Source organism: Rhamphochromis sp. 'chilingali' (genome assembly GCF_963969265.1).
Source record: "Rhamphochromis sp. 'chilingali' genome assembly, chromosome: 2".
In the NCBI taxonomy this organism is placed as follows: domain Eukaryota; kingdom Metazoa; phylum Chordata; class Actinopteri; order Cichliformes; family Cichlidae; genus Rhamphochromis; species Rhamphochromis sp. 'chilingali'.
In genome coordinates this window covers 36,489,394-36,501,478 of record NC_137930.1, presented here as the reverse complement: position 1 = coordinate 36,501,478, position 12,085 = coordinate 36,489,394, and the positions used below count along the sequence as shown (strand labels likewise).

At 40.0% G+C, this 12,085-nt stretch overlaps 1 protein-coding gene across 5 annotated transcripts in view; it reads right to left on the bottom strand.

The window, feature by feature from the left end:
- Positions 1–6,006: 6,006 nt before the first annotated feature.
- The window catches only part of sh3bp2 (SH3-domain binding protein 2), a 37,666-nt gene continuing 31,587 nt past the window's right edge, over positions 6,007–12,085 (bottom strand). For 4 of the 5 annotated variants that reach the window (XM_080862466.1, XM_080862462.1, XM_080862465.1 and 1 more), the window contains 12 exons: positions 10,902–11,041; positions 10,686–10,788; positions 9,694–9,811; positions 9,418–9,485; positions 8,887–8,972; positions 8,714–8,791; positions 7,937–8,609; positions 7,642–7,750; positions 7,014–7,069; positions 6,663–6,738; positions 6,250–6,309; positions 6,007–6,141 (listed from right to left, as the gene is read on the bottom strand). In XM_080862466.1, coding sequence (XP_080718592.1) covers positions 6,013–6,141; positions 6,250–6,309; positions 6,663–6,738; positions 7,014–7,069; positions 7,642–7,750; positions 7,937–8,609; positions 8,714–8,791; positions 8,887–8,972; positions 9,418–9,485; positions 9,694–9,811; positions 10,686–10,788; positions 10,902–11,037 — 1,692 coding nt within the window. In that variant the 5' untranslated portion in view covers positions 11,038–11,041 and the 3' untranslated portion in view covers positions 6,007–6,012. The remainder of the gene's footprint in view (positions 6,142–6,249; positions 6,310–6,662; positions 6,739–7,013; positions 7,070–7,641; positions 7,751–7,936; positions 8,610–8,713; positions 8,792–8,886; positions 8,973–9,417; positions 9,486–9,693; positions 9,812–10,685; positions 10,789–10,901; positions 11,042–12,085) is intronic. The other variant, XM_080862464.1, reaches the window with a different exon arrangement.

Below are 12,085 nucleotides of genomic sequence, written 5' to 3'. Positions count from 1 at the left end.
CTGGTTCTGCTAGAGGTTTCTTCCTGTTTAAATTGTGTTTTTCCTTCCCACTGTCACCAAGTGCTTACGCAAAATTTTCCCTCTTTTGTTTTAGGGTTTTTGCCCTACAATATAAAGGGGCAACTGTTTTTGTGATTTAATACAATATACTCATGTTTTCCCACGGCAAAATTAACTGCCAAACCTGAATCTATACAGTAAATGACTGGATTTTTTCATTTAAGTCATTTTATTGATAAACATCTAAAAACGTTAGTACATCAGTTTCAGTCTTAGAATTTTTCTGGATTATGTCGCTTTTTTGCCTTTTTTGGATATGTCTGCTTTCCTGGAGTGCGAGTTAAAGCAGGAGCACAAAGAGAAATGTGAAGTGACAGAACAGCTTTGGTTACACAGAAGAAATTTAAAAAAAAAAGTTAGGCAGCTTCACACACTTTTTCAAACCCGAGCCCAGGAGGCTTTTATTTTTTACATTTTAATCTCATCATGTAAAAAAATATGACCCTGTTCTGTTTGTTCAAATCCAGCAGAGAAATTGCATTTCTTAACCAGAGCGATACACACAGCCTACAGATATCAGTGCTTCCTCAGACCAAATAGCTTTATCCTCATCTCCCCAGGAAGCTGTGAGAGCTCACCACTGGCTGAAAGCAGATATTTAATCATGGTCAGATCTGGGCCAGGTTTCTGAAGATGTTTGTTACCAAAGGGGGAACGTCTTTATCTCTGTGAGAAAGCAAAAAGCTGCAGACTCTCTTTAGGATTTAGATTTTCTCTACCAAGCCTTCCGAGAAAGAGGTAGAGAAGAGAAAGGGAGTTTGTGCTGTGATCTAATGGCACACCGTAATGACTGATCTCATCACTATAAGCTAAATATATAAACCAAAGATCTGGAAACTGAAAATCTCGACAAAGGATAGGAAATCAGAGGGGTGTGCAGGCTCAGAAAGTGAATACAAGCCTCAGATTAACACAATATAACTGGTTAATGTGTATCGTGTAACATTTGTAACTCGTGCCATATAATAAAAATATACCAAACGTATGAGCTTAACGCAAAGAAGCCAAAGGAACGCTGTGTCACTGTGTTTGGCAGTGTACACAGCGCTGCATGGAAGAATGTCAAAAGAAGATCTTCTCTACCTGGGTTGTATCCAGAAGTCATTTAAATAAAAGGAATAAACATTATCTATCTTATCAACTCGTTTAGTGTTGATGTTTGCCTTTTGGGTTTTTTGTTGCTGTTGTTGAAAGATTACTTTTTTCATGTGCCTGAATTTGGTTTTACTTTGAGATTTTGTTTCCGTCCTCTGTGATTATCTAGCCTGCCCTCATCACCTGTGAGCTAAATTGCTCTGATTTTTCTTTAATCTTTAATGAAGTGCTCTTTTATTGTTCTGAGAATTTATGTGAATTTGTGTATTCACTTTTCTTTGCTTGTAGCATTTGCTGAATGGCTGTAAAGAAAGGCTGTCATCGTGGGTCACCTGCAGATTAATATGTCAGGGTTTTTTTTTGTTGTTGCCTGTGCTAAACCCAAGGTGGAAATCTGCAAGTCATCATATAGTCACAAGCTGCACAAGGTTTTGTGGTATACGATGAAAAGTACCTCACATAAAGGGAAATGCAGCTACACTGAAGATGACAAACTTGTGATAGGTGTGTGAAGAGACAGAAGGTGATTCTCTAAGGAGAGTTTTTCCAGTGTTTTTGTCAGTTAATTGGGGATCTCACAAGAAATTTGTAATTAAAAAAGAGATGTACCAGCTGATAGATGCTTCCCCACTAAACCCAAATGATTACCACATGTAACGGAAACAGAAAAAACAGTTTGTTAACAGTTTATAAAGGTTATCGTGATTAATAAAATGAGAATATATGAGAAAAAAGAGACTGCATTCAAATAAAATCTGAATGCATATTCATATATGTATATACAGTATGTAAAGACTGATTCACATCTCAGGAAAACAAACCAAAGCACACAGCCAGGACAAGTCACTCCTTGCCCTTGAAAAATCCAGCGAAAGCCCAGCCTTACACCTCATTTTATATCTGTGGTGAGGCCTGAAGACAGCAGTTCAAAGAGGCTTCCCATTCAATCTAATAGAGCTTGAAAGGATCTGTGAAAAGGGATGAAAAAAACTGCCTGAATCCACATGTGTGAGACCTTCACGTGGTCAGGATGACCAAAAGCTATATGTGCTGCCCAAAGAATGTGCGTACTTTTGTGAATGAGAGATCTAAGTTTTGGCTTTTTATTAAACTTTCAAACAGTTCTGTTTGAAAGTTTAGTATTTTTTATCTACAGTGTAGATAAGAAATACTTGTTTTATCCATGTAAGGCAGGGGTGTCAAACATAAGGCCTGGATGCAGGAACCATGGCTCAATCCACCCTGTCTGATTGCTTTGGAGAATGTAAAAACTGTCCAGAAAAACTATTTATTTATTTATTTTGGTCAATTTTACAATATTGTCAAATGTAAGCCCAAATAGCTGTGCTGGCAGGTTTCTTTAGATCCTTTCCCAAAGTCAAGAGTGCTTGAAAACTTTATTTAAAAGCCATAAAAATCACAGTTTGTTGGTTATCCAGTTGCTACCCAGTCATATGCAAAGTGTTAAGGCCAATGTGTGACCCACCTGTCACTGAGACAAAAACCTCAATACAGAGCAGTAAATTTAGGCCAGACAAATGACAAATATCAAAAACTAACCAACCCCAGTTACCATTTTAATTCACTTTTTTCTCTATATATAAATAAATGAATTGCTGTTATTATTGAGGCCCACCTGCAGTACTTTTGTAGTCCACTAGGGGCCCCCAGGCCACACTTTGGGAACCACTGCTTTAGATTAACGAAACATTTCAGTATAACATAGAGACATGAGACATATTGTCGAAACTGCACTTCACTTTCTTAAGACATCTCAGGGATTTGTATGTAGTTAAACATCTTTACAGTGAAACAAACGGGGACGATTTGGCAGTATCTTTTTAAAGGTTATTAGGCAACGGTTCATACTGACTAACAATCAAATTGGGCTGTACCTAGTGACTTTCACACCGTTGATATAAAGTCTTAACAAAGGGGTCTGAATGCTTCCTGAAGCAACTATATGATCTAAACAGATAAATTCAAGCCAATTACATGGCAACAAGCCAATGGAAGACAACCTGCTGAAGTTCACACCGAGCATCAGGATGGGGAAGAGAGGAGATTTAAGTCACTTTAAATGTGACATGGCTGAGTGGTTTGAGAAAATGAGAAACTGCTGATGTACTGGGAGTGTTCCAGTATATAAGGTTGACCTCCCCAGTCACCAGATCTCAGATCAGTAGAGCACCTTTGGCATGTGATAGAATGGGAGAATCAGACAGTTCAGTTAATAAAGCAAGTGAGTGTATTTGAGAACAGCTGGATAAACTACTAGTGATGTATTCAGGATCTCACCACTGTTGCTGTGTGTTATGAACGAGACACTCCAAGTTTTCTTTTATAATAATCTCTAATAATATATTTAAGTAAAAAAACAGAATATTTACAGTTTAGATACACTTTTTTTTTTACAAATTATAATAACATTTACATATAAATATAAAGGAACATTTTATAGTGCTGTACAAACAGAACACACAAATACACAAAAAAGTCAATTACATCAGTTTGTTTTTGTAAATAAATGAGTTTTTTTTTATCGACAGTGTCGTATGTCGTTTTTCATTTCTGAAAGAAGAAACAAGAAAACATTTCTACTTTTTCTAATGTTAATTCAGTTCTCACGGATAAGCATACATCGCAGCCACTAGTTTTGGACGTTGCACCCAGAGGAAAAAGTTTGCCTGCAAATGGCACAAAGATGAAGCTGATAGTTTGCTATGATCATCAGCACCGGCTCCCCTCAGGGCTGTGTTCTTTCTCCTCTGCTCTTCTCCCTGTACACCAACTGCTGCACCTCCACCCACCAGTCTGTCAAGCTAATCAAGTTTGCAGATGACACCACCGTTATTGGGCTCATCTCGGACGGGGATGAGTCTGCCTACAGGAGGGAGGTTGAACGTCTGGTGTCCTGGTGCAGCCACAACAACCTGGTGCTGAATGCCCAGAAGACAGTGGAGATTATTGTGGACTTCAGGAAGCACACAGCCCCACTCCCCCCCATCATCCTGACTGACACCCCCATCACCTCTGTGGACTCATTCCGCTTCCTGGGTACCACCATCACCCAGGACCTGAAGTGGGAGCCCACCATCACCTCCGTCATTAAGAAAGCCCAGCAGAGGATGTACTTCCTGAGGCAGCTGAAGAAATTCAACCTGCCAACACGGACGATGATGCAGTTCTACACTGCAATCATCGAGTCCATCCTCGCCTCCTCCATCACCGTGTGGTACGCTGGAGCCACTATCAGGGACAAACAGAGACTGCAGCGTGTTGTGCGCTCTGCTGAGAAGGTGATTGGCTGCAGACTCCCATCTCTGCAGGACCTGTACACCTCCAGGACATTGCGGCGTGCAGCTCGGATCTCAGCTGACCCTTCTCACCCTGGACACAGTCTGTTTGACCTGCTCCCCTCAGGCAGGAGGCTCCGGTCCATTCGCACCAGAACCTCTCGCCATAAGAACAGTTTCTTCCCCTCTGCTGTTGGACACATGAACAATAACCATATGACTGTCCCCGCCACTAACACATGACCCTACGCTGTGTTCACTGCATCATTCCATGTTTGGCACTGATCACCACCTGCACTCATGTATATATCTTTCCACGTAGCACTCTATTCTTATTCTCATGTATATATCTCATGTATATCTCATGCACATATCTTTCTATGTAGCACTTTTAATTCTTATTCCTACTTTTATTTTTTCATGTCTATTTAAGTGCTATTTATGACACTATGTTTGCACTCAAGCACCGCAGCAATTTCCTAATGTTGTAAACCTGCTCAACATTTGGCAATAAACCCCATTCTGATTCTGATTCTGATTCTGATGATTTTGACATTTGAGCATCAGTTAGCTGCATCTGGTTGGGACGACACATTTGGGACAAAGTGGACAGATGGGAGTCTTTTTGAAGATAAAGGACAGCAAGCCTGTCCCAGTATCCACGTTTACACCTCAGTACCTCCAGGTAGTCAGAAATCTATTCAAACCAATCAAGTTATCAGCATTAAAGGAACTGAATGTTTACTTTTGGACCAACTTTAAGAACGACTGAATATCATTTAAATCTGAAGAATTGTTTCCATCATCATCGTTTTTAGTCTCACAAATTAAATTATGTTAATCCTTATGAGATCGATACTAATATGTATATCTGATGATGTGTTCTGGTTGGTATGAGGAGCACAGATGGTCACTGAGAATCATAAGAATGTATTTGTAAAATTAAACTTAATTAATTATATGTAATAATTATCTGAATTACTTTTTTAATACTATTCAACTTCTGTGCTGGCATCATTAAAGTTCTTCTTGCTCTCATCCATTTAAGCTCAATATTAAAGCTATACTTTATATCATTTTCAAAACTTGTAAACCATCCATCCATTTCCCTTTATCTATGCGCTGGAGTGCTGGAGCCTATCCCAGCTGTCACAGGGCATGAGGGAGAGGACAATCTAGGCAGTTTGTTAGACCATTGCTAGGCCAACGCAGAAACATCAATGTTTTTTAATGCTAGCATTTGGTGTCACAGCGCCCCTTTGTGGCCAAAACACATCACAACCATTGCTCACTTTACATGAAACATCAGGAATTTGCAGCAGATTTCTGATTTCCTTTTACAGATGCTTGATCCCTTAGAGAGTTTGGTAGATTTTTTTTTAGAAAGTTTTCCATGATGGAAATATCTCACTGAGTGTAGATTTGTCAAGGTGAGAGTCTAGTTTGTATAGTTTTCTCCATGTTTAAGGTGCAGTCCAGTGCACAGTCTTCTGCACTGATTTCAGCTGCTTTGGTGTCCTCTGGTTTCAGTTACAGTTCAGTAAGCCGCCTGTGAAAGTGCTCACGTCTTTGTGTAGGGCTTCTGGAGACACAGTGAGCCGTGGTGAGGAAGAGGTCGGTAGTGGTAGTGTTCGATCAGTGTAGACAGATTGGGGAAGGTCAAATCAGCTTCCAGAAATATACAGTCACCCTGCCAAAACACCCAACAGGAAGCTTTATTAGTCTGACCTGTAACTTACTTACAAAACATAATAGGCACTTATACCATACAGCTAAAATACAACAGCAGGTTTCTTACCTCTTCAAACAGTCTGTAGTTTCTGGCTTTGCCTATACTGATGTCCCACACCACCAGCACCTGGATAACACACCAAAAATGATTTTATTTAGGCCTAAATATCAGAAGCTCTTCTATTATTATTAAAATAATACTGTCTACCCACAAACTGTAAAAAATAAAAATGTAGTATTCAGAAAATGGACACATTTATTGATTAGATCATATTGACTGTTACTGTTTACAATTATTATTAAACCTTTTACAGCAGCGAGATAGATTTTTCAGCCCAGAATGACAAAAGATATTTCATATATGGCAATCATAATCATTAGCTTTCAGAGCTTCAGAGTTACTTAATGTTAAGTATCTATCAGTAACACAAATTTCCATTATGCTGTACTGGAAACTATTTTTTTAAAATTTATTTTTACCTTTGTTGTTTTGGTTCCTGATTTTCTGATGGCGTACAGTCCATCTTGTGGAGGAGTTGGACTCTCTTTGAATAACCTACAAACAGAAAAATGATCACCGGTTATGAGTTATCAGAGGAAAACATAAAGCAACTGCCCCATGTTAAAAGTCACTTTAAATTTAGCACTTAAATAAGTAGTAGTAGTTCAGTTAAAACTGAAGTGAGGCTCATAGAAAGAAAAACACACGCAGAAAGAAATGCACTGTTTTGCCACTACAGGGCAGAAAAAACAAAAAGCAGCACTGCTTAGTTTACTGAAGAACCGTTTCAGCTTCCAGCTAAATGTAAAAACTAAAGGTGAGATACGTACTTTTCTACGAAGCTGGTTTCATTCGAATCAATGAACACAGAGTCTGGCAGCTGGACCTGCAGATACAGAAACAACTGATTAAACTCAATTCATTACTGATACTAGGCTCTCACGAGGCTGAGATCTCTGCTCAGATATACAGCAGTGAAACATAAAGAACAAAATTGTGTGTTATAATAACTACACAGGTCACATAAAGATACTACAATTTAGATCATAAGCATGTCGGCCTGGCACTGCCTGTAACAAAGCATGGCTCAAATTTCAATATCTTGTTTCAGTGTTTAATAAAAATTGAATTGCTTCAACTTCATGATTTGAAAAATTGGCATAAAATAGTGTTGTTTTAGCAGAAAATGAGATTATTATGATTGGATTATGACTTCCTCCCACCTGAGCACCTCAGAATCAGCTGATGCTGTGATTTTTGTTTCTTTTTCGTTTGCTTTAGTGAATTTTGAAGGCAGTTCATAAAGACTAATATGCAGCCCAGATAAAATGACTTTTAAAACAAAAGGGATTTCCCTGGGCTCAGTCATGATGATACAAGCGGTTATCTAAAGCAGCATGTATTTCCACAGTAATTTAGCATTTTTATCAGCTGACACATCATTTCAGTCTCTCTTACATTCTCATAGTCTTCGTCAGAGTCGTACGCGGTCGAGTCTCGTTTCCTCCTGAAATCTGCAGTTTCGTCGTTGATGGAACGGAAGCTCTGGCCCTCTGGAGATGTTCTTCTGGTGAAAAAACATGCCTTAGTGATGCAGGGAAACTTTTATGTTGTCTTTACATACCTATTTTATACAGGAACCAACAAAACAGTGTCAGTAAGACAGCTTTAGAATGATTGTGGATGTTTTCCTTTCAATTAATTTTTTGATCATAAAAATCAACCTGAATTTCACTGTTTAAGTCAGACTTACTGAAACGGTGTTCCTGGCGACTTGGGCCTGGGTGGAGCCGTTGATGGCTTGACTCCTACTAAAGGTAAAGGAGGTTTGGGTATAGATGGCTTATTGAGTAGTCCAGGTTTAGGTAGCGGGGAGTGTGAAGGGTGACTGGAGGACATTAGATTGAGAGATACATTTGTGTTTGGGCATGGTGGAACCGGCATGTTCGGCTTATTACGGCGGTAGCTGTTTTCTAGTGACTGGCTCCCGCCAGAGTGAGGGGGACAGGGGCCATTTAGGATTAGCCTGTCTAGTTTTTCACAGATGGGCAAAGTAGCTGGTGACTGGACTGAAACAGACGGCGTAGGCCTCCAGTCTCTTTTGTCATTTGCTGTTACACCCACGGAGGTTGACCTGCCTGGTTTCTTTGCATTGGGAGGAATAGGTGGAGGTGTGGAAGGAAAAGGATTCTGTAAGTGAGGGGCAAAAGGTAAAGGTGGGGGTGGGCCTTTGGTAGACTCCTTCTTTATGCACGGAGAGGGTGGACAAGGTGAAGGTTTCCTGTGGAGCGGAGAGGTAGGGGCTTTCAGTTGTAATGGGATGGGAGGGTGGAGGCTTTTTTGGCCTGGACTGGAGTCTTGATGGTGGGGGAATGTCACTGGCACAGGTGGAGGAGGGTAAGAGGGCGGTGGACCTGTGGGTCGACCTGACGAGGTAATGAATAGAGAGAGTCAGTATTGCTTCCTGTTTCAGGTAAAGATCTTTGTGTTAAGGAGCCATAAGTACAGGGAAAGAATATGAGGTGGTCACCTGAAGATGTTGGCGAACATTCACTGTCTGGCTTCAGATAGTCCTCCTCATCGTCATCATCATCGTCATCACTGTAATCTTCACATAGAAAGAAGAGGTGCAACAATTTATTAATGCACAAATGCCATATAAGCTTTTATCTTATCCATGGATATTCATTATTGCTGTCTTACTAATTTCGGTGGTATCAACAAGATGTTTCACATCCATCGGCCTCTCGATTGTGCCATAGAAACTGTCTGCATCTGAATCTGAGTCACTGTCACAAACAAAGATGGAGACATAATTAACAAATAATATGCCAAAAAATGGATTTTATTGACTGCAGGCTCACTGAGATTTCAATGAAAGTACGCGAGCAAGAAAAATCTAAATTAGGTAGAAAAGGTCCCACTGAAAAACGTAGATGACTAATGAAGCATAAATGGTATAAAATTATTTTTAGACACGTTTTTCCATTATTTTTTTTCTTTCAGCTTTTATAGAGGTGGTCACACTTGCTGATGATTGGCTAACTGTGCATTTAATTGACCACACCTGGCTGCTATTACCTCTTAATTCCTATGGAAGCAGTAAGGCTGTACTTGGGTTTTCACAGCACTAAGTACTTTATTTGTCCCATGTCTGTAGTTTTCTTACAACAATGCATGTATAATCTATATTTTTATAGAGTGGTGAAATATGACCGAGTTCGCTGAGGTTACCTTGGTAGGTGGGACTCTTTCCTGTCGTTATAGTGGTCTATTTCTTTCCGAAGGTATCGCATCCATTTCTGTAAGACATCAAGCAAAATACAACACGTGACAATGTGAAACTGCAGCATTTAAATTAAAACAAACCCCAAACAATTTTAGCATAAAGACTGAAATAATACCATAGTTGAGACAAAGGCAAAGACTAAAAATTCTTCTCAGGCTCTAAAGTTATGCTAAGTTCTCAATAAATCGCTTGGCAGGGAGGTCAAATTTTTGTACTCTTACCCTCCTCTCATCCTCACTGGCTGCTGAGAAGAACCACGTCCTGTGTTTCTTACTGAAGTGGACGATCTTGAAAGGAAAAACATTGCTCGATGTTGTCTCCTCTGCTGCTCTCATCACTCTGAAGAAGAGGACAAATGTAAGATATATTAGTGCTCCACATTATTTGATGTCATGGGAAATGTGCAATAACAGCAACAAAGAACACCTGGGTGCTGCTAATGAGCCCCCTGTAATTGATATAATACAACCTTATTTGGATGTAATATACATAAGTATGAAAGAGATCAAGGAGTTTGTTGTAAATAATTTTAGTCCGAATTATTGCTGAATCACTGGCATTGATTGAGGCTGGGATCAGACAACCTTCTTCCCTCCTTAAAGCCCCATTCACACATACTGTATAGACTAGGAAATGCAACATGATGGCAATCACTCTCTGTGGGGAAGCCCTGAAGAAACATCCTGAGCTTCTTCACCATCCCTTCATCAATCAAATGTCACAAAGCAGCAAACATGAGGGAATCTAAATACGGCGATGTTTTGATGGGGATGTTTGCCACACTTTTTGTGAGGCAGCTGTTATCTGCTAAGTGTTGCTTCCTGGGGACTTTTTCAGGTGCCCTGACAGCTGCCTACTGTAAACACTCCCTCCCTCTCCCTCTCTCTTGATGGCAGCCTGGCCAGCTATCTACATATATTTGTTCTTTTCAGTTTTAAGAACACTCCTTTATATACCCTTGAGCTCAGGTCTAACATTCCTGGAGCTTCAGGTGTACTCGGTACTGAAGGCCCATTTTTAAAGCAAGTACTTAACCTTTTCCTGCATTAAACCTTATTATCTACAATTACCATTTACATAGATGTCATGCTGTAATAAAGCTTAAATTAAACCGGTGGGATGTGAGCGTCGCTGGAGCTGAGACCCAGAATAATAAAGCCCCGAATAAGCACACAAGTATGTTTATTTATGTAGGAAAATGTCTTCTACTGACCTGTTGTAGCCATTGAGAGAAAACGCCCCCTGTGGTGCAGCAGAGGTACTGCTCTTAAAGTAGTACACGCAGCCCTTGTGGATGATGATGTACCTCAGTGGCCCTGTAAGGCAAGCAATATGTATTAAGAATGTTTTCATGGTGGTGTAAAAGGTGCTGTATCAGTGATGAGAATGTAAGTGGATATTGCTCTTTCATGTCTGCCTTTCAACTCACATTTCATTAGGCTGAATTGGCTGCCTCCCTTCTTGTGGAGGTATCCTGCAGTGGCTACCCCTCCTGGCATGGTGAGGAGGTTCTGAGCCCCAATGGCTCGCATTGGCACCGGCCAGCACATCTCTGGAGATGACATGGTTCTACGGCAGAGCAAAGGACAGAATATTTTTCTGTCAGTCAGGTGAAACTGTAATCTCTCTAGTCGCACAAGATCGCAGAAATGAATAAGGAAATGAACGCCAGCATAAATAAGCTAACAAACAAAAACCAAGTAGCTTCAAGGAGGCAGCACAGAGGCAGGACCACATCCTCTCTGCTAGCAAACCTGCTTCCTATCCCCTTTAGCTTGAGGACGTTCTGAGCTACATCAGCTCTCACACAGAAAACTAGAAGGGACTCAGCAGTTCGTAACAAAACAAAAACATGACTTATTTGTTCTCCCATATACCCTGAAACATATTTGGAGCAGAGATGGCGATAAGACCACCTCAGACTTAAGACCGGCCACTCAAAACATCCAACGGCGAAGCCTGTTTTTGGGCTGTGAACGCTCATAGAAGTGGAATTATAAAGTGATGAACAGATTAGTACTCATAAAACACCTCTCTACTCAGCTGTGCACTCAAAGCAGCTTCTACTACAAGTCTCATTCACACAGTCACACATTCATACTGAGCTTTTATCCAAGCCTAAGTGCTTTCCAACATTTATGCAGGCAGCAGGGGAAACTCGGGGTTCAGTATCTTGCCCAAAGATTAGCCGTCCTGGAAACACCTAAACCAAATAACTAGTCCTGAGCAGAACCATTTCTCAACAGCTATTAAATATTAATTATTTCATGATTTATATCATCAATAAAAAAAACAGCATTTATTTTGTAGAATTAAAAATCGGTTAGTTAATGACTGCCCGATAAGCAGTCATGACAGGGAGTGAGTAAAACAAAATGACTATTTCACTCCATTTCTGTTAATCTAAAATAAATTACATTTATTACTCAGTCAAATTCCATAGTAACATGAGTAATGCTCGGCTACTAGTCTGGTGTGAATAGGAATCTCTAATCATTAGTTGTGAATCAAAAGTCACAAACTAAAGACAAACAAATTGTGACACTGTCAGAAATGAAGGATTAACTAAGATAACATATCATGTGCTATGAAACTCTATACTGCTAATGGGAC